Source organism: Aotus nancymaae, unplaced genomic scaffold (genome assembly GCF_030222135.1).
Source record: "Aotus nancymaae isolate 86718 unplaced genomic scaffold, 86718_ANA_hifiasm-v0.15.2.pri h1tg000064l_1, whole genome shotgun sequence".
Classification (NCBI taxonomy): domain Eukaryota; kingdom Metazoa; phylum Chordata; class Mammalia; order Primates; family Aotidae; genus Aotus; species Aotus nancymaae.
In genome coordinates, this window is record NW_026988479.1 from 25,106,517 (window position 1) to 25,126,849 (window position 20,333).

The 20,333-nt window shown below is 54.0% G+C and overlaps 1 protein-coding gene across 2 annotated transcripts in view; it reads right to left on the reverse strand.

The window, feature by feature from the left end:
* Positions 1–215: 215 nt before the first annotated feature.
* PDGFRB (platelet derived growth factor receptor beta) overlaps positions 216–20,333 on the reverse strand; it is a 42,585-nt gene continuing 22,467 nt past the window's right edge. For both annotated transcript variants that reach the window (XM_012451620.3, XM_012451678.3), the window contains exons 7-23: positions 19,633–19,825; positions 18,871–18,986; positions 17,447–17,570; positions 16,667–16,878; positions 13,303–13,397; positions 11,902–12,034; positions 11,239–11,343; positions 10,779–10,889; positions 9,280–9,439; positions 8,185–8,345; positions 7,203–7,321; positions 6,880–7,002; positions 6,003–6,114; positions 5,496–5,595; positions 4,777–4,882; positions 3,655–3,887; positions 216–2,328 (exon numbers count right to left, since the gene is read on the reverse strand). In XM_012451620.3, the coding sequence (XP_012307043.2) occupies positions 2,133–2,328; positions 3,655–3,887; positions 4,777–4,882; positions 5,496–5,595; positions 6,003–6,114; positions 6,880–7,002; positions 7,203–7,321; positions 8,185–8,345; positions 9,280–9,439; positions 10,779–10,889; positions 11,239–11,343; positions 11,902–12,034; positions 13,303–13,397; positions 16,667–16,878; positions 17,447–17,570; positions 18,871–18,986; positions 19,633–19,825 (2,399 nt within the window). In that variant the 3' untranslated portion in view covers positions 216–2,132. The remainder of the gene's footprint in view (positions 2,329–3,654; positions 3,888–4,776; positions 4,883–5,495; positions 5,596–6,002; positions 6,115–6,879; positions 7,003–7,202; positions 7,322–8,184; positions 8,346–9,279; positions 9,440–10,778; positions 10,890–11,238; positions 11,344–11,901; positions 12,035–13,302; positions 13,398–16,666; positions 16,879–17,446; positions 17,571–18,870; positions 18,987–19,632; positions 19,826–20,333) is intronic.

Sequence of the window (20,333 nt, forward strand, 5' to 3'; positions counted from 1 at the left end):
CAGCCCTGCAGCCCCACACAGGCCAGGCTCTGTGGAGCCCAGCTCCTAGCGAGGGGTAAGAAAGTGAATATCCCCACTTTACAGATGAATGAAATGAGACTCGGAGCTGAAGGGATCTGTCTGGGGACCTGAGTCTGGGTGAGCTGCACGTGCCCCACTCCACACTCCCCGTCCCCCAGGGACAGGAATCCAAACCTGAGAGATACCACAAAGTCTGTGAGTGAGAAGCACCAGGTTTAATATTAAAATCTTTCCCTTAAAAAACCATACACAGGTAGGAAAACTTAACAGCATACAAAATAGCACTTCTGCTGTATAAATGAGTTAATGTGAGTCCTAAAAATACTTGTAAACCTAGGTGATTATATCTTTGGTACCGTATTGACAGCCCACTCTCCCTCCTTGGACCAACTTTGGGGATCCCAGGGAAGTAAGGTGCCAACCTGCAATGCAGGGATGGTGCCCAAAAGGGCTGAGCTTCCTGCGCTCCTTTCCCAACCCTCCCTGTGCCAGGAAGTCTTGGCTACAGCCCTTACTGCCCTGGCACCTTCAATGCCCACTGGGCTGGGGACAGTGAAATGTCACTGCTAGGTCTGGGCAGTGACAAAACCATACCCCCATGAAGTACTGTCTCAGGGATGGGGTGAGAAAGCCCCAGGCCAGGTGAGAAAGAAGCCCCCAAAGTGTCCACCTCTCACATCCTTCTTGGGGTACCCATCTGAAGCTCCCTGTCCTTTACAAGACATAACTATCCTCATTGTCCCTTCTGTCTTCGACACAGACCTCGGCGCAGGTGCTGGGGTGGTGGGCTGCAGGAGGTGATCTCATTTGCCCTCTTTGTCCCTTTTGCCCAGGATACCCCTGGATGTCATTGTGGGTAGTTAAAGAGGTCCCATGGTCTTCCCATGTCCCTGGGGCAGCTGCCGGGGGCTTTCCAGGACACCGGCTGTCACTCTAAGTCAAGGTCTGGGCAGCTGTGTTCTTGAGACTTGCTGGGGTTCTGGGGAAGGGGCATGGTTCCTGAGTCCTCAGAGTGTGATGTGTGGTCTGGAATCTCCCAGGAGCCCAGCTGACCCCCAGGATGGAAGTTTAAGGTATATGGCCTTGCTTCATCTGGACAAATGTGTAACCACCTGGAATAGTCTAGAATGTTAGTGCTGGCAAGGCCCTTGGAGTTAATAAGTCCGACTTGTTCATTTTTCAAAGGGGAAAACCGAGGCCCAGAGAGGGTGAGGGATTCCTCCAAGGCCTCATAGCAGGTCCAATGCAGAGCCAGGGACACATATTGGCCACTTTGCACTGGCACATCAACATCCTCATCACAGATGCGGGGCCCATCTGTCCCTGCAGACTCTGGTAGATGGATTAAGACTGAGGGTGATAAAGAAAAAGCCCCAGGACTGATGGCCCTGAAGAACAGGGACACGGGCACTTGCAATGGCCAGGTGTGCTCCAAGTGCCCTGGGCAAGGGCGGCAGGCTGGGGGTGTCCTGTACTTGGCTCAGCCTCCAGCATTAATTAGGCTGCCTAATGGCCCAGACCAGCTCGGGCCAGGGAAAGCAGAGACTGGCATCATAGGGAGGAGACTGGCTTTCTTCTGGATGAGGCGGCGCTGCCCAAGTCTAGGTCCCAGCTCAGCCAGCAGCCAGTGATGCTAGGGTCCCTTCCCTAGCTCCTGGGTGGATAAAAGTGCAAGGAGAGAGCTCTGATTCCTTGAGGGGTAGCTGGCTGAACAGAAAAAAAAAGTTAATTTACCACCTCAATAACCCCAAGGAGGGAATCCCCAGGGTGGGATTCCACCTCCCCACCTATCAGCCAGGGAGAGAATCCTAGATTCTCGGTCACCTAGCCCAACTTTCCCATCTTACATATGGGGAAACTGAGTCCCCTGGGGGAAACCCTGGCTCAGAGTCACTTGGCCTCCCCGGAGGCAGAGGGTTGGTTGTGGCCCCTACAGTTTTCTTGTCTCCTAAGCCAGCCCCAGGGTTTGGGGCACAACACGTCAGGAGCAGAAAGCTTCCAGAAGGGGACAGCTGATAAGGGCTGACAGGAGGCCCAGCCAGGCCAGGCCAGGAGGTGCTGGGTGCTGGCAGAGGGGGAGCTTCGGGCAGGGCAGGGTGGGGGCCAGCCCCCTACAGGAAGCTGTCCTCAACTTCTGGCCGAGGTGCGGGGCACCCTGAATCCGGCGGCTGCTCCAGCTCGGGCTCCGGGTCCAGCTCCACCTGGAGCTCAAGCTGGGGCACTGGCTCTGGCTCTGGTTCCTCCTGGGGCTCCAGGGGGCTGTCACAGGAGATGGTGGAGGAGGTGTTGACTTCATTCAGCGTGGAGCTAGAGGAAGGAGGCAGTGAGTGAGGGCTAGGAAGGAGCCCATGAGGATGATAGCAGCAGCCATGAAGAGCCTTCGGAGCATCCGCCCCTGCGCCGTGGGCTTTACACACTCCGGCTCATTTAACCCTTGTGAAAACTATGCAAGGCCTGCACTGCATGGAAAGTGAGGCTTGGAGAGGTTAAGTCCTTGTCCCACTTCACACAGCAGGGAAGGGCAGGAGCTGGAACTTCGGAGCAGGGTCAGCTGGCTCTAAACTTCATTTCTCACTCGCCAGCATCTCCCTCCTCTGCATGCCTAAAGGTGTACGCTATCTCATTTAATCCTCGCAAGGACCCCCTAATAGAAGTACTTTTACTGTTTGTATTTTACAGAAGAGGACACCAATGTTTAGACAGTGAAGCAGCTTGTCTGAGGGCACAAAACAAGGCGAGCATTCACACCTCAAGCTGTGTGAGCAATGCACTTCCCTCCTCTGCACCATTTACCGACGGTTCGCCTCTCCAAATGGTGGAGCAATGAGGACCTTCAGGGGCCTTCTAAGGCCTGTGTGCACTCCCAGCACATATGGAGAAACCAAGGCTCGCAGAGGAGAAGCCTTCCCAGGTCTCAAAGCGGCCATTGGCAGAGCTGGGACAGAACCCCAGCCTGGGGCTCCAGCCACTTCACCTTAGGCTAGATCTTGCTTTGCAGATGGATGTGGCCTCATGGGGAGCCCTTCTCTCCAGTTAAGAGGAGATCCCGTGTGGACATTAAGTCCAGGCAACAGCAGAGTCCTCCTATAAAGCCCCTCTGAGCTGTCACTTCACCACTTCCCAAAGCAAAAGAAAACCACAAATCTCCTTCCCAGTCTGAATTCTGTCCTGAATTCCTGTAGGCACCTCTGACTCCTACAACCACGCAGGCTGCCTCTGGCCCCAGGGCATGGTGCTGAAGAACAGAACATAGGCCTCTGGCTGGCCAGGACCCACAGTAACAACTGGGGTGCTGGAGATACTACGTAGGTTTGCTTCTTCTTGGGGCTAGTACAGGGCCTGGAGATGAGAGAGCATAGATAACCTCTGGGGGCCCCCCTAAAGGAAAAGTTACCTTGCAAATAAGTCCCAGCCCATACATTTTTTTTTTACTAACCTGCCCTTTCTACCTCAGGGCATCAAAGTTCGAATGAGTTCCATTCTCTCTTCTATTCATTGGTAGGAATCAGTACTTACCCTAGGTAACTTACCTCTGAGGCAAGCCTGAGACACCACACACACACACACACACACACACACACACACACACACACAATGCACATGATTGCCTTGGCCCCAGGCCAGAGTAGCTACCTGGCTAGGCTGGGGGAACCCTCCAGTGGGCCCTCGTCAGCAACCTCGGGTTTGGGGTCAGGCAGGGGGATGATATAGTCGTTGTCACCCTCATTGGGCTGCACAGCAGTGTAGAGGACAGAGCTGGTGTCCAGGGGAGACCGGAGGCCATGGAACCCAGGCAAGCGGGCCTGGGACCGAAGAATGGCTGGGTGGTCACTCCTCAGAAACTCCTCATCCACCTGCTGGTACTTCTGCTCCCGGGGCAGGGAGAACCAAAGAAACAGGGATGGTCAGGCCAGAAATGCCTTCAGGGATCTTCTAACCTGGCCCATCCCCCTTTGTATAAATAAGTCCCCACTGCTCAGAGGGGAAAGGGATTTGCCCAGACCACATGGCTGAGCTGCCCTCCCACCTCCCATAGAATCTCACCACCCAGGAAGGGGCGGTTATCAGACCAGCACCCAGGACTCTAGCTCTTCCCCAAATTCAGAGCAGACAGGTACAGGCTCTCATGCTACCTCAGCCTCCTTCTGTAGGGCCTCAGTTTCTCTTGCTGTGAAGTGGCAATGACCCTACTTCATCTCCCAGGTCCCTGGGACAATCCCCAGAGGGGAATGTAGAGGTGGGAAATGGACCCAAGGAAGGAGCTGTCTCTGTATTTCCTCCTCACTCGGATCCCTGTTGCTGGACAGGGCAGGGTTTCAGGGTCCTCTTGGCTCCATGGGCCTTGGACAGACAATCCTGTGACAGGATCCAAGTGGCCAGGCCATTCATGGTCATGTAATCTGGGGCCATTCAGACTTCCTGAAGGAGCCCCATGGTTCGGCATGGAGGCAAAGGCCGGAGGGAGTCAGCAAGACAGACAGTGCTATAGGTACCCCTCCCTGCATCAAATCAATCAGCTTCCATGTAGGATTCCATTTCATAAAGCTCTGTGATGCTAAAATAAACTCACAGCGCCAGCCCATCCCCTCCTAGTAGCAGCAGGGAAACTGAGGCCCAGAGAGGACAAAGGTTGGTCCCCTAAATGCCAGGCCATCACACAAAGCCTTGTACTCAGTGTCTGACTTCTTCCTTTGCCCACCACCGCTGCAACAACACAGAGGTCTCATGCTGCACCCCCACCCTGCCTCAACACACCTTTTTGTAACCTTCGCCCAGCAGTCTCTCGAGAAGCAGCACCAGCTGGGAGAAGGGGGGCCGAATCTCAAATTTCTCTTCCCAGCACTTCTGCATGATCTCGTAGCTGGGGACAAGGAGAAGGGTCAGGGTCTCTGGCCCAGGGTGCGGGGGACAAGGCAGGGCTGGGGGAGCTGGAGGCTGCTGCCTCTCAGAACAAGGTGAGCCACGGAAAGGAGCTGGAGGGTAGTGGCGGATGGGTGTATCCAGAGGTCCTGCCTCTGGACGTTCCCTTGGGAGGTCTCTCAGCACTCCCACCCAACATGGTTCCGTGGGCTGACTAGGCCTGGGTGAGCATAGGATGGAAGCTTGGCCTATAGTTTTCAGCCTTGCAGCTTCAGCGGTCAGTTCTTGATGGCACGTGACCCCACCTGAGCCCTTGAAGGTCAGCTCTGGGACTTTCGCTGGCACTATGAAGCAAGCAGTCGGACATGAGGCTGACACTTCTGGTAGCCATTTGGGCAATGCTGGACTGAAAATGAGGCCACATAGAGCAAGGCAGAGCTCAGGGCTAGAACAAGAGTTTCCTGATGCCACCCTTTGAATGGCTGGATCCAGTTACACCAAGGCTTTCCAGATCGCTGAGCTAACAAATCTCTCATCTTTGGTTTAAGCCAGTAGAGTTAGATATCTATTGTTTGCAGCATAAAATCCTCCCACATGCATGGGGCTCCACTCACATCTCATCAGAGGCGTGGGCAGGCTGGGCCATGCGGTACCCCCGCTTGATGGCATTGTAGAACTGCTCGTTCATGGGCAGCTCTGGGTAAGGGGTGCCACCTGTTGGGGAGCAGAGACAAGAGATACACAGGTTCGGGGTAGAAAGGTGGCAGGGCACCCTCTTCTGTAGGACAAGGAGAGCCATGCTGGCCATGGCATTGGGAAGTGTGGGCTCCTTCGTGGGTTCTGGACGGCAGAGACCACAACCCTCCCCAGGATGGACAGCCAGAATGTGAGAGCCAAGCAGGCTTTCTGATGTCACTATTCAAACCCGTCAATACTCAGATAGGGAGATAAAGAGAACCAGAGAGGGCAAAGAACATCACACAGCAGGGAAAAGGCAGCAGAGCTGGGACCTGAACCAGAATCCCTGTCTCAGGCTCCATAGCCCTGCCAGGCCAGAGGCGTGAACGGTCAAGGTAGACACCATGTCAGGATGCCGAGGGCAGGGGAGGAAGCAAGCGCACCCAAAGTGAAGATCTCCCATAGCAGGACCCCGAAGGACCACACATCGCTCAGGGTGGTGTAGAGGCTGTTGAAGATGCTCTCTGGGGCCATCCACTTCAAAGGCAAAAAGGTCTGTAGGGAGGGTCAGGACGTGTGCTGAGTGCAAGGAAGGACCCCCAGCCCCACTCTGCACCTGGTACAGGAGGAGGGTACCTGGTGGGTCCCACCCACAACCACTCCTCCCTCCCATTCCCTGTGAGGGCCCTGGTCTCTGCCCAGCACAGTTCCCATGTCCACCCATTGCTGTCCAGAGGACCAGAGGCCGTTTCTTTTCTCACTAGCTGAGGACAAGGCAGCCCCTGTCCCTGGGGAAAAGCCCCAGGGTCTGAGTAGTGAAGTGGGGGAACCAGAGACTTGTCAAGGCACCCCTCGGCTCTCATCTTGGCTGCCTTTGATCTCTGGGCCTAGCATGCCACCATCTGGGGTTTGCTGAAAAGTGGGGAGACGAGAGACAGGCAGGATGGTCACATTTTAACCAAACCAATCCCAGCTACTGCATGTGACCTGCTCATCTGTCCCACCTTGTCACCTGTGCTTCTTCCTATGCCCACCACTGCTGGGACAATACATTTGGCCTGTTCCCCATTCCCCCACCCTGGACCCATTACAGCCTGCCTTCCCCACTACTGTACTTGCTCCATGCACTCCTGGGTGGCTCCCCTTCCTGTCCCTGCACACACAGCTGGGCAGGCACAGCCCATCACTGCTTTCAGGGCAGGCCACGAGGAGCCCCACACAGCTCTCCTATGAGCTGCAGCCACACTGGTTGGGAGGGAAACTGTTCCTGCGGTCACGGGCACACGGTGACAGCCCCGCAGGGGCAGGGAAGGTACTCACGCTGCCTTTGGAAATGTAGTTTGAGTCCCGCATGATGTCTCGAGCCAGGCCAAAGTCACAGATCTTGACCAGCTTGCCCTCACAGATGAGCACATTCCTGGCTGCCAGGTCTCGGTGGACGCACTGGGTTTGGGGAGAGGGGAGCTGAGGCCTTGGGGACAGTTGTGGGGAAAGACCCCTCCACATCAAGGACTTTGGGAAAATGCATCACTGTCCAGGTGCAAAGGGCCATTCTGGTGTGCAGGCACTCTTGGAGGACACTGGCTGTCTGGGTGGCCCACATCCCCACGGCCCCCACTCTGCCCCACCACAGCCACACGTACATTCTTGGAGGCCAGGAACTCCATGCCATTGGCCACCTGGTAGCTGAAGCCCACGAGGTCCATGTAGCTAAGCACTGGAGACTCGTTGATCAAAGTCGCCTGACAGGTCCTCTCAGGGGCTAGAGGAGAAGCAAAGGGTCACCTGCTATCTCATATCTCCTTCTGGCCCATAGGACCCCTGCCCTTTGGCTCCTGGGAGACTGAATGTCTAAGACAAGTGGCTACTAATCATCTAGGTCTCCCAAAAGGAGAATGATTTTTTTTTTTTTTTTTTTTGAGATGGAGTCTCACTCTGTCACCTAGGCTGGAGTGCAATGATTCGATCTCGGCTCACTGCAATCTCCGCCTCCTGGGTTTAAGCAGTTCTCTGCCTCAGCCTCCCAAGTAGCTGGGATTACAGGCACTCGCCACCACGCCCAGCTAATTTTTGCATTTTTAGTAGAGATGGGGTTTCATCATCTTGGCCAAGCTGGTCTTGAACTCCTGACCTCATGATCCACCTGCCTCAGATTCCCAACATGCTGGCATGAGCCACTGCACTCGGCCAGATGAGAATGATTTCTTAATATCAACTCAAAGCTCTCCTACTTTATCCATGCCCTCATTGGACAGAAATGCTTTTGGCATTAGCCCTTAAGCTACTTTTGCCCCACCTGGCCTGCCTGCCTCTCTCTCAGGGACACTAGACCAGCCTGGGGCTGGAGCTGGGCGGGTCACTTTCCCTAGCATCCCAAGAGCCCAGGTCCTCCCACACCCCAACCCTCTCACTCCCTGTGGGTTCTATGTCTGTTTTGGACCCATAAACAGGGCTTCCGTTTAGAGGTCCACTACAGAGCAGTTTTGGCTAGGTTGCTAGCCTCAATTTCCACATCTATGAAATGGATACAAGGCTCCCTTCTTCCCAGGGTTTTTAGCAAGGCTGGGCATGTGAAGGCCATGAGCCTGCGTGGGTGTGGGATACTCTGTCACTGTGTCCACCCACCAGAGGGAACGTAGTTATCATAAGGGGCCATGTAGTTGGAGGACTCGATGTCTGCATATTTTACGTCTCCTTTCATGTCCAGCATGGGCACGTAGTCCACAGACTCATCCTTGCTCATGTCCATGTAGCCACCGTCGCTCTCCCCGGTCAGGGACACATGGCTGGGGGTAGAGGAGCATCACGGGAGAGACTGCAGGCTTTGCCTTTCCTTCCCCTCCTGCCCCTGGCCACTCATGGATTTCTTCTCTCACTCACACACTCACTCATCCTCCTTCAATCTATCTCAATAGGAATGCCCACGGATCGAGCCTTTTCAACCCACCTGCTGGGCCAAGCTGGGCACTGAGGTTGCCAAAATGACGGTTAGAACCCAGACGGCTTGCACCCAGAGGCGATTACAGCACCCCAGGACAAAGGTCACAAATTGGGTGTGTACAGAGGCGCCTTTCTGTGGCCTCCCCAGCACCACCCAGCCATGGTAGTGCCTGGCTGCAACCCAGCGTGGGCAGCCAGGAGTCACCCCGATACCTATGCCTGTAGCATCAGCTCCCCAAAGAGCTGTGGGATGCTACACACATCTGTCTCTATGAGCAGAAAAAGATGAAAAGGAAATTGATCAAAATGTGGGAGAGGGCAGGAGTGAGTTTTCATGTCTTCTGTATGCTTTTCTGAAGCTACTCTTGTCTTTGGTTTTGTAGTCAGCAAAAGAGCTAAGAAATGTTCTTTTTGGAAAAGATGAGGACAGAAGTTGAGCTCCCTGAGGGGCAGTGTGGAGGCTGATGTGTAGAGGCTGCAGAGAGGAACACAGCCTAGAGCACCACTGTGTACATTGGGAGGCCCGGCTCTCGTCTCACCACAGCCTCTGCCCCCTCCTCCATCACTGTGCCCTGGACAGAAGGGCAAACACCCACGACACAGGCATGGCATGTCACATCTGTAGAGGGCTTAGCACAGGGCCTGGCATGACTGTTATTCCGAGTGATTCTGTCCACTGCCCCGTCACAGCCTCAGCTTCTCCTCCTGGACAAGGGGAGGAGAAGGAGCAGTGCTCCTCAGGTTCCCCAAAGATTCAGTCCCTGGCCTCCTTCCCGGTACCTGGGCAGTGGGAGCCCAACGGGCAGTGCATTGCTGTAGAGCTCCGCGCTGGGCGGGCGGCGCTTGTCGGAGTGGTGCTGCAGAAAGGTGTGCTTGTTGCGGTGCAGGTAGTCCACCAGGTCTCCGTAGCGGCAGTACTCAGTGATGATATAGATGGGTCCTGCGGAGGGACAGGCTCAGAGACAGTCCCTATGGAGCCCTCAGGCATCCCCTTAAGACCACGAGGCTAATCAGGGACTGAATGTGGGGGAGGCACTTTGGCATGATAGCTAGGAGGCTTTGGTGCCTTGCAACTACGGGTTCTTTTCCTGCTTCTGTGGCAGTGAGCAAGGTACGTAGTCTCCCTGAACCTTACCTTCCCCACCTGTTAAGTGGGGCTAATTACACCCACCACAAAGCACTGTCATGAGGATTAATGAGATAATGTCTTTGTTGGCCCTCAGTGTTAGCTCTTACTGATGTGTTTTCAAACTAAAGCTTACTTTGGAGCCCAGTATAGAAAGCAGATAAAGGCCACTGTTGATAATGATCACTTTAGTAGTTAAATTCAACTATAATGCATCTACTTAAAGTCAATCAGTGAGAGCCTGAAGGGATCTACACAAACAAAAATTTTGAAATGAGTGTTCACTGCAGACGTCAGTCAGTCTGTGTACCCAGCAGACTTCTGTATTTTGTTTTGGTTGCATAATGCTCAGGAAAATCCCAAATCTCACAATAAGCAGCTGCAAATGGTGATAACATTTTTTTTTCAGCCTATCTGGCAATCAGAGCTTCAAATAAATACAGTTGGCCACAGAGACAATCTTCTATCATCAATTAGCTCCCAATGAGCAAGCTGGTGGTCTCCAATGGTGGGAGTATAACTCATCTTAATGTCATGTGAGCTGTCATTTATTGGTTTTCAAAATGCACTGTGAAAATAAAAAAGTGTCAGCCAACACCATGGTCTGGAAGCCACTGGGACTGGTGACCTGACTAATTTTCAGTGGTGAATGTGTTGTGATTTTGTGAGTTTCTTTCTTTTTTTTTTTTTTTCTCGGAGTTTCGCTCTTGTTGCCCAGGCTGGAGCGCAATGGCATGATCTCGGCTCATCGCAACTTCCACCTCCCAGGTTCAAGTGATTCTCCTGCCTCAGCCTCCCAAGTAGCTGGGATTACAGGCATGAGCCACCACAACTGGCTAATTTTGTATTTTTAGTAGAGATGGGGTTTCTCCATGTTAATCAGGCTGGTCTCGAACTCCTGACCTCAGCTGATTTGACCACCTCGGCCTCCCAAAGTGCTGGGATTACAGGTGTGAGCCACTGCACCCGAAGATTTTGTGAGTTTCTAAACCCCATTGCCCTCTGGGACCGTGCAGTGAGGCTGTTGGAGCAGACAGGCATGGACCCTCCAGCGGGAGTGTGCTGTTGTGTGTGGGCTGAGGAGGGGGCAGGCGGGTCCTGGCCTTGGTGGGGGGCACCTTCCCTGAGTCCTCTGGGGCAGTGGGTTCTGTACCTCCTTTGGTGCAGGCCCCCAGCAGGTTGACCACGTTCAGGTGAGGCCCGAGGTGGCTCATGATCTTCAGCTCCGACATAAGGGCTTGCTTCTCACTGCTGCGGGCTGTGGCTGAGGAAAGTGGGGGCCCCAGGCCAGGCCCAGTCATGGAGGCCCCACCACGGGAGCCTCTTCTGACTCTTCTGCCCCACCCTGTGCTGCAAGACCCAGGCAGCCCGGGAGTAGGATGTGAGCACTCACACTCTGAGGAGGGGAAGAGGCCCGGGTAGGGGAGGTGGGCCAAAGAGGCCAGGTTGAGGAACCCTCTTCCCAAACCAGACTTGGGAGCAGCACCTGCTGCAATGTGACCGCCCCTCTTGTGCCCACAAATCAGCATCAGGCCACCCTGGGAGAGGCTAAGTGTGTGGGGAGGGGCAGGAAGAGGTGGGGGCCAGATGTGGAGGGCTCCAAGACTACTCACATTTCAGCATCTTGACGGCCACTTTCATCGTGGCCTGAGAATGGCTCAGGCCATGAGCTGTGGCCTCCACCACCTGCCCAAAGGCCCCAGAGCCGAGGGTGCGTCCTAGTGCAGAGATGATCTCTCAGCTCCTGGCCCACCAGGAAGCTGCACCCCCACCCCCCTCCACCCTTCCTGCCCAATGAGGGGAAAGAGCCACTCTCTTAGGTCAACTGAGACATTCCTTAAAAAACAGACGCTCTTGCAACCACAATGCCCCTGCACCCCGTCTTTCCCGGTGTCTCATCTAAGTTCTGCCTGCTTTCTGCCCCATCTTTAATCTTTGGAAAGTTTCTTCCTTCCCCAAGGGAGTACGTTCCTCTGTACTGCCTCAGCTTCCCCAGTCAGATCAGGCCTGCTACTCAGCCTGTCCTCAATCCTTCCACTTTTGCCACAAAGGGGTCCCATCTCTCAGGGTCACAGGATCATAGAACCTCAATGCTGGGCAGTTCCTGGGGGATGGTTTGTCCTCATTGTACATAGTAGGAGACAGAGGGCCAGAGAAGGCAAGACACCAGCCCTAGGTCTCATAGCTAGTCATGGCAAGGCTGGGACCAGACCTCAGAGAGTCTTCCTGTCCAACTTGAGTCCCCACCCTGCCACCTGAGGCCTCCCAGGACTGACCCAGCACAAGCTGGTCCCGAGGCAGCTCCCACGTGGAGTCATAGGGCAGCTGCATGGGATCCACGTAGATGTACTCATGGCCGTCAGAGCTCACAGACTCAATCACCTTCCATCGGATCTCGTAACGTGGTTTCTGGAGGACCAACCCCAGGAATTGGTTATCAGACGGAGTCTCGGGCCTTGAGGCCCTAAATTAGGTCCTTCCATCTAGGGCACATGGGGCAGGAGACCCTGAGGCCCAGAGAGAGGCAGGAGCATATTTGAAGTCACACAGCAAGTGCTCAACTGAGCCAATGTCTTCATGGGCTCAGAGGGAACAGGGACCAAGGGCTCCCAGAGGAGGTTTCAGGACTTGGCAGACTGAGGAGCAACTGGCAGCTGAGGGCCTGGTTCATGAGACCCTCCTCTCCAGCTTCTCTCCCAGCCTTAGCTGCTCCTCAGATGGAAGTGGTGAAGCAGGCAACCCCAGAAAGTGACACCAGGTAGGGCACTAGGCTGGATGCAGATGACCCTCCCCATGCTGGGCGAATCAGAAAGATGTAAGCCTAGAATGTTGACATCTGGCCAGGTATGGTGGCTCATGCCTGTAGTGCCAGCACTTTGGGAGGCTGAGATGGGCAGATCACCTGAGGTCAGGAATTCAAGACCAGCCTGGCCATCATGGTGAAATTCCGTCTTTACTAAAAATACAAAAATTAGCTGGGCATGGTGGTATGCACCTGTAATCATAGCTACCCAGGAGGCTGAGGCAGAAGAATCTCCGGAAACCGGGAGGCAGAGGCTGCAGTGAGCCAAGATTGTGCCACTGCACTCAGCCTGAGCAACAGAGCAAGACTCCATCTCAAAAAAAAAAAAAAAGAAAAAAAAATGTTGACATCTTAGGGTGTTGGAATGACCCAGGACTGGAATTTTAGAATGATGGAATCATGAGGTGCTGCAATCCTGATTCAGGAAGCTTAAAATGTTAGAATCACAGAATGGTGAAATCTCAGAACAGAACATTGAAATCGCAGCCTAATAGGATCAGAATGCACTTCAGTAGAAGCATAGGGTCTCCATGGGTGAGAGCTGGAAGAACTCTGGAGTCCATGGAGTCCACCCGAGGTCCCATGCTCCATGGCTAGGATGAGAGGAATGGTGCCTCAGCAGGACCCAGGGGCTTAGAGACACAGAAGGGGCAGGGAATCCTGGATAGCTTGGGCCAGGCTCAGGTTGACCCAGACTGCTGGGGGTGGAGGCACCTCGGATACCCAGCATCACTCTACGTAGGTCCCCACCTGAGTTCCATGCTGAGCCCTGCCTGTGGCCAGATCACTCAGCATTCAAGGAGGTCAGAGGGGTGGAATTCATGCACATTAATGATGTGCCAGTCCTCACCCATTAGGCTAGGGAGGGGCTTACCTTCTGCCAAAGCATGATGAGGATGATAAGGGAGATGATGGTGAGGACCACCAGGGCCAGGATGGCTGAAATCACCACCACCTTGAAGGGCAGGGCTGCAAGCAGAGATGAGAGCAAGCCATGAGCAAACTGGGCAGTTGCCCTCCCCTCACCCCACCTCTGGCGTCACAGATCCCTCCGTACACATCCTGTCCAGAACAGAAGCCCCACCTCCCCACCAGCCTGCAGTGTCAGACCCTCAGCCTCTCCCTCTAGGCCACACATTCAGCCTATCATGTAAATACTCCCTCCCCTGAGTAACTAACCCTACTCAGATCACTGCCGGCCTCCACATCCCTTAAGCCCTGCCAGTCAGGCTGGCCTTGCTGCCAGAGCTCTAGATGGGTGCAAATCCTGCTCTGGGTTCCTGTCCATTGCCTGGACCTCCCATTAGCCCAGGAGCCCCTGAGGGCTGGGCTGTGGCTCACCTCTCCTCTGAGTCCACACCCTTGCTGGGGCTGCCACAGCTCAGTCAGACTCCAAGCTCCGTGCCTGACCCAGTGGCCAGTGAACTGAGTGGACACTGAGGGAACAATGGCTGAGACCCCCAGCCTGATGAATCCAGACTTCAGCATGGAGGCTGCTTGCTCCCATCTTCACCCAAAGGGCCCAGTTGGGATTGGGGTGGTGACAGTAGTCACAGAGTAGGGCTCACACCAGCACCCCCAAGCCTCAAGTCTCCTCCACCCTTAAGGCCTTAGCCTCTTTGCTATACAGCTTCCCACTCTCCCCATTCGCCCCTGCCAGACCTGCATCTCCCCTCCCCTGCCCCACTGGCCACCCATGAGGTCCCCTGGAAATCATTCCCTCCTCTTCTGTCCCCCATCTGTGCTTCTTTTCTCCCCAGGGAGTCCTGTCCCACCTCCTCCTCTCCATGCATTGCTATAACCTCAGCCCCTAAAACCACACCTGGTACATGGTAGGTACCTGATCCTATTTGTTTTGTTGTTGTTGTTTGTTTGTTGATACAGGGTGTTGCTGTGGTGGCCAGGCTGGAGTGCAGTGGTGCCACCATAGCTCACTGCAGCCTTGAACACCTGGGCTCAAATGATCCTCCTATCTTAGCCTCCTAAAGTGCTGAGATTTCAGGCATGAGCCACCATGCTTAGCTCCATGTAGTGACACTTTTTTTTTTTTAGACAGCGTCTCACTCTGTGGCTTGGGCTGGAATGCAGTGGCACAATCTCGGCTCACTGCAACCTCTGCCTCCCAGGTTCAAGCGATTCTCCTGCCTCTGCCTCCCGAGTAGCTGGGATTACAGGCATGCACCACTATGCTCAGCTAATTTTGTACTTTTAGTAGAGACAGGGTTTTGCCATGTTGGTCAGGGTGGTCTCAAACTCCTGACCTCAGGTGATCCACCCTCTTCAGCCACCCAGAGTGCTGGGATTACAGGTGTGAGCCACCTCCCTATTTGTTGAATTACTAAGTGAATATCATTCTTAAGTTTAAAATCTCTGGATGCTTCCCCATGTTAGCAGTAAAGAAAAAAGGCCAAATTCCTAAAATGGTACATAAGGCAGAGGCTTCATGACTCTATCTCTGCTTCCATCTCCAGCTTTGTCTCTCACCATGTATCCATTCTCCCTTACCCTTTCCCATCCTCCCCATGCCTTCCTCCTCAGGGTCCCAAACATCCCTCTTCTCCTCCCTCCTCCAACTCATCACACATCTTGGAACTGGGAGGGAAGCCTGTGCCTTCTAGGAGCCATTGCTGGAGGCATGAAGGAGCCCTCCTGCAACCATCCCAGGCTCTGTGTGCTGGGGCTCAGCTTCTCATTCAGGCTTTAGTCACACAAAATTGTCTCGTCTGCCTTGGCTCAGAGCTGGGGTCTTCCACTCAGGCTGTCCACACTGTCTGCCCAGATGCCCGCTTGCTCAGGGAAGGTGTGTGCACGTGCGACAGCATGGGTGAGATGAGGGTATGAAAGAAGCCCACCCATCCACCACAGGGCAGGGGACAGGAGGCAGCTCTAGACAGACACATGCATGGACATGCCCAAGGACCTGCACACACAGGGACCAAGACACCTCACATGGCTTTCGGAGCCCTGCCTGCTCTGGGTCTGCCCACCCCTGTAGCTCCATCCCACAGCACTTCCTTCCCATTATCTGCCGCCCTTCCAACCCCTAAGTTCCACATACTCGATCCTCCAGCCAGGTTGTATTGAATTCTTTTCATTTCTAGGAACTCATTTTGCCTCTAGGCTTTTACACAGGCCATTCCCTCTGCCTGGGACACCATTCCTTACCAGGCTAACTTCTCATTATTTTTTAGGTTTTGACCTAAAGGTCCCTTTTCTAGAATACTTTCCTGAATCCCATAGCTGGGCATGGGACCCCTTCTCCCTCCAGGCTTTGCCCTTAATGTGGTGATCCCGGGGGTGGGGGGGTGGATTGCCAAGTTCCTTGTCTACCTTCTGTCCCTGGACTGTGGGTACTAAGAGGGCCAGGCAGGGCTGCGCCCTTTTACCTTTGTCCTTCAATGAAAAATTGGGTCCTCGTATTTACTGAATGAAGAAGAAGGGTGAATAAATGAAGCACATGTATACAGGTGCATGTATGCATAAGGACGAGCACACACAAAAGCATCAAGACACTGGTAGGCATTGTTTATATGCACAAAAATTGCAGCAGGCATACGTAGATAGGAGTTATGCTTGCACACTTTTCTAGAAAGGGGTGCTCCAATTCTATGCTTACAGACATGCACTATGCCAGTTTGCATGCATGCAGAGGAACTGTACATACATTGCTTGTATACATGTATAGGAATAGTGTACCCACAGGTACCTGTATACAGACATACACCGTAGGTTTAAACACATGTCTGGGGATTAGGCATGCTCATGTACATGGCTTACAAATAAACACTTGGTGGGTTTACACACATGGACAGGCAGGGTGCACATGTATGCTTATACACATACACTTTAGCTTCACAGGAGTATCTGGATTGAGCATTCTTCAGTACATGACTTAGAAATCTACACACAGAGGGTTTGCACCTGTGTTCAAGGAAGAGGAATGCTCATGTACATGGCTCACGAAATACATATAGTATATGTACACTGCACTTAAGGAGACAGTGCTATTCATATCCATGGTCTATAGGCTTGTGTTTGTACACGTGTACCCATAATGTGTATGCTGGAATGTATGTGTTCCTATGCATGTACACAACAGCATTTCACAATGCTCCTGTTTGCCCTGGGCGTGCTACCATGCTCCTTTGGCCTGCTGTGGGTACATGGACACAGTACCAATTAGGCAGAGTTAAGGTGGGGGTTGGGATCATCAGGGGCCACCGAGGCTGGGGACTCACAGTGTGGCACCACGATGACCTCCTGCGTGTCCTGGCCCACAGCGTTGTGCAGCGTGCAGCGCACCGACATTGGCCGATCCACGTGCTGCAGACGCAGAGTGCTCACCACCTCAAACTCCTGCTCCTCCTCCCAGTATGTCACGTTCGTCTCCAGCTGGCTCTCCTCTTCGGAACTGTTCCCCAGCAGCGTGGGCGGCAGCTCCCGTGGACACCTGCCAGGAAAACCAGTAGGGTTGGCTGCCAGCCCCTTCCCCTTGCAGGCAGGGAAACTGAGGAGAAGCTGGCGGAAGGAGCCAGGATGTGTCTAGTTCCTGCTATGTGCCACAGCCTGGTTCCAGGCGGGCTCCTCCTGTGGTCCCTCTACTGGTCAGTAGGGGGTGCTCCTACCCCAGAACTGACAACGCTGATTGCAAAATCCATTCTTCTTTGACCCTCAGGGTCACACAGTGTATGGGGTAGAGGCAGAACGTGCTCAATCCTGCCTCTGTCTACTACTTTAGAATCAGCCTGGCCAAGAGTGCAGAACTGAGCTACAGGGCGGGTGAGGTCTCTGGGGCACAGCCCCTGCACTGTGCTAGGCCAAACTGCCCAGAGGTAAAAGTAAGGAAAAGGAACCATTTAGGTCATGCAGAGTAGGACCCAGGAGGTGGCGACTGGCCTCCTAGGATGCAACTCTATGCCTGAAACAATATGCCAAGAACAGATGGGACTAGATAACCTTCACGAGCTTTTTCTAGCCAGCTGGGGGACCCTGGAAGACTGAGGCCCGGGTCTGCTCACCTTTTGAGGTCTCTGCAGGCAGACCAGATGATGTCCGGCTGGGGCATGCCCCGGCCACGACAGCGGACAGTCTGTTCCCCACTGTCAGGGTGGCTCTCGCTTAGCTCCAGCACGCGGACAGGAACTGCATGGAGAGGGCACTGGGTCAGGAGGCGGGAAGGTCAGGACAGTCAACAGGACGGGTCCTCAGGGAGGACCCGGCCCATAGTCTCTCCTCGGGGAGGAGGGCTGCGGACTGCAGGTGAACATTAAATACCAGGAATCAGTGTGCAAGCCAATGGGTTCCTTCTGGGTACTTCAAAGGGGAGCACCTCAGCAGGGTGCTAGTCTGTCTTTAACACCTCTCTGAGACTTGCTAATCTTCCCTTTTAACAAAGAGAGGCTAGGCCTCCATCTCAGAGTCCCTGGCAGACAAGCCCATGAAGCCAGCATTTAATAGCAGTGTTTAGTCTTCTATGGGTTTATTTTGGTGGTTGCTTTATATTTACAACATGTGACGCTGATTTTCCATCTACAATAGAGAGGTTACATTTTGTCTTTCAAAATAAATTTATTTTTAGAAAGTCAACTGACAAAACATCAAGTCATTATCATGTCATTCCTCTGTTCAAAACTCTGCCATGGCTCTTCATTTCAGTCATAGTAAAAGCCAAAATCTGTACCAGGCCCACAGTGACCTCTGTGATCTGCCCTTCTCCCAGCCCCCACTCCCCTATTCCTGTTCTGACTTCACCTCCCACCACTCTCCCCACCAGCCCTGTTCCGACCACACAGGCCTTTCAGCCATTGCTCTGGCTTTTGCACTGCCCGAGGTACCCTTTCCCCAAATATCCACAGAGCTAATGTCTTCACCTTCTTCAAGACTTCATGCAAATGTCACTTCCTGAGCCCTGATCATTGTATCAAAAGTGCAACTCCCACCAGCACTCTCAGCCTTCCCTACCCAGCCCCTGTTTTTGCTCTCCCACAGTGTTAGTTACCTTCTAACCTATGTAATCTGCTGGGGTTTTCTTCCCTAATGTTTAGTGTTTGTCTTTCCCTACTTGGATGCAAGCTGCATAAAGGCAGGGAGAGAGTTCAAGAACCTTGAACAGACAGGCATATGGTAGTTGCTCAATAAATACCCATGGAGTTAATAGTACAGTATAAGTGGAATCTGAGAAGGAAAAATCATGGCCTTGGTACATAAGTGCCTGAAGTTTCAGAAACACCAATCTAGCCTGATGGCCTCCTTAGACAGCTGGGGAAACTGAGGCCCAGAGACCAGGTTCACAGGGCAGTGGGTCAGTGACCTAGAATCTATCTCCTGAGTTCCAGGTTCCCTCTCCCACTCCTCCTATGGGTGGGTGGACAGTGCAGAAAGGGAGAGGGAATGGAGGCAGGGAGGGGGAGGAGGAGGGACATGGGAGGGGCGTGCTCATCACCATTGATCTGCAGCTGGAAGGAGAGCTGGACCTCAGCATCCTCATGGAAGGCCCGCATGGTGTAGTGGCCAGCCTCTGCCACCTTCACGCGAACCAAGGTCAGCTCTGACACGTACCTGGGGAGCAGGACAGGCAGCTGTGAGCTGGAAGAACTCTACGGTCCTTCTCACTCTCCTGGCATAAACAGGAACAAGGCCCAGGGAGGGGAAGGGCTTGCCAAGATCACCTAGGTGTCGGTAGCAGAGCCAGGACTCAAACCCAGTATCCTAAATCGTTGCCCATAGGCAGTTCCCCTAGCCAAGAGGGAGGGTTGAGATGGACTGTGGGTGGGTATGGGCGGCTTGAAGAGAAAGTCCTGTTTCTCTCCCCTTCAGAAAGGCAAGACACTGCCCCATCCTAACCTGTCTCAGTCTCTGTCAGCCAGCAAATCTCTAGCCTCAGGGATACCACAGGCCATGAGTGGCCTGCCTGGCACCCTCTTCCCCAGTCATCTGGCCGCTTACTTCTTGGCTGCTACTGCTCGCCCCACCCATCACAAGGACAACTAAACATCTGGGTGATCATCTGACTGGCGTCTGTTTCCTTCACTAGACCAGAAACTCTAGGAGGGAGTCAGGTCCGGTCACGGCAGCATCCCCAGTGCCTGGCACCTAATACACTCTCAGAAAGCTGGGCCTAGGTTTGTGGCCAAATGCCGAGGGCTGCCTAGCGGCTGCAAAGAAACATAACTTCAAGAATGGGGTGGGAGAGCAGGCTACTCACCGGGTCTCCGACACGTTGCGGGTGGACAGGGCGATCTCGCCAGCGCTGGAGTCACCCAGGGTGCGGTTGTCTTTGAACCACAGGACGGTGGGCGGCGGGTAGGCCTCGAACACTACCTGCAGCGTCCGGCTTCGGTGCAGCTCCGCAAACTGTAGAGCGCCCAGCTCTCCCAGGAGCCGCACGTAGCCACTCTCTGCAAGGAGCGACTGTCAGGGGTGGGGTCCTGGGGGCAGGGCACCAACTGAATCCCAAAGGAGGCCAGCCTGGGGGACAGGGCTTCAGGCCTAGCGACCTTGCTGGCCAGCCAGCCAGCCATGGAGTTTCTGGAGCTGAGATTGAAATCAGGCTGGGGACAGGGCCTGGAGAAGGGGCCGAATCTAGGGCTGATGTTGATGTTGGGACCGGCTCCTGGGGTGGGACCAGAGTTGTGCCAATAGTTCTCTGTTCTGGGTCAGTATTGTGGCTGAGCCTGGGGCTAGTGATGAGGTTGAATTTGGGGATGGGGCTTCCTGAACCTGGGATGGCAGCTGGGCTTGGAAATCAGGTTGGGGCTGGGGCTCTGGCTAGTCAGAAAGTCTAGGTTGAGATAGGGTTGGATTTGGGGCTGACACTGCATTTTGGTTTGGGTTTATCCTGGAATTGGGGTTTTGGTTGGCACAGAGGCTAGCCAGGGCCGCACTGGAGTGTGGCTGACTATACCC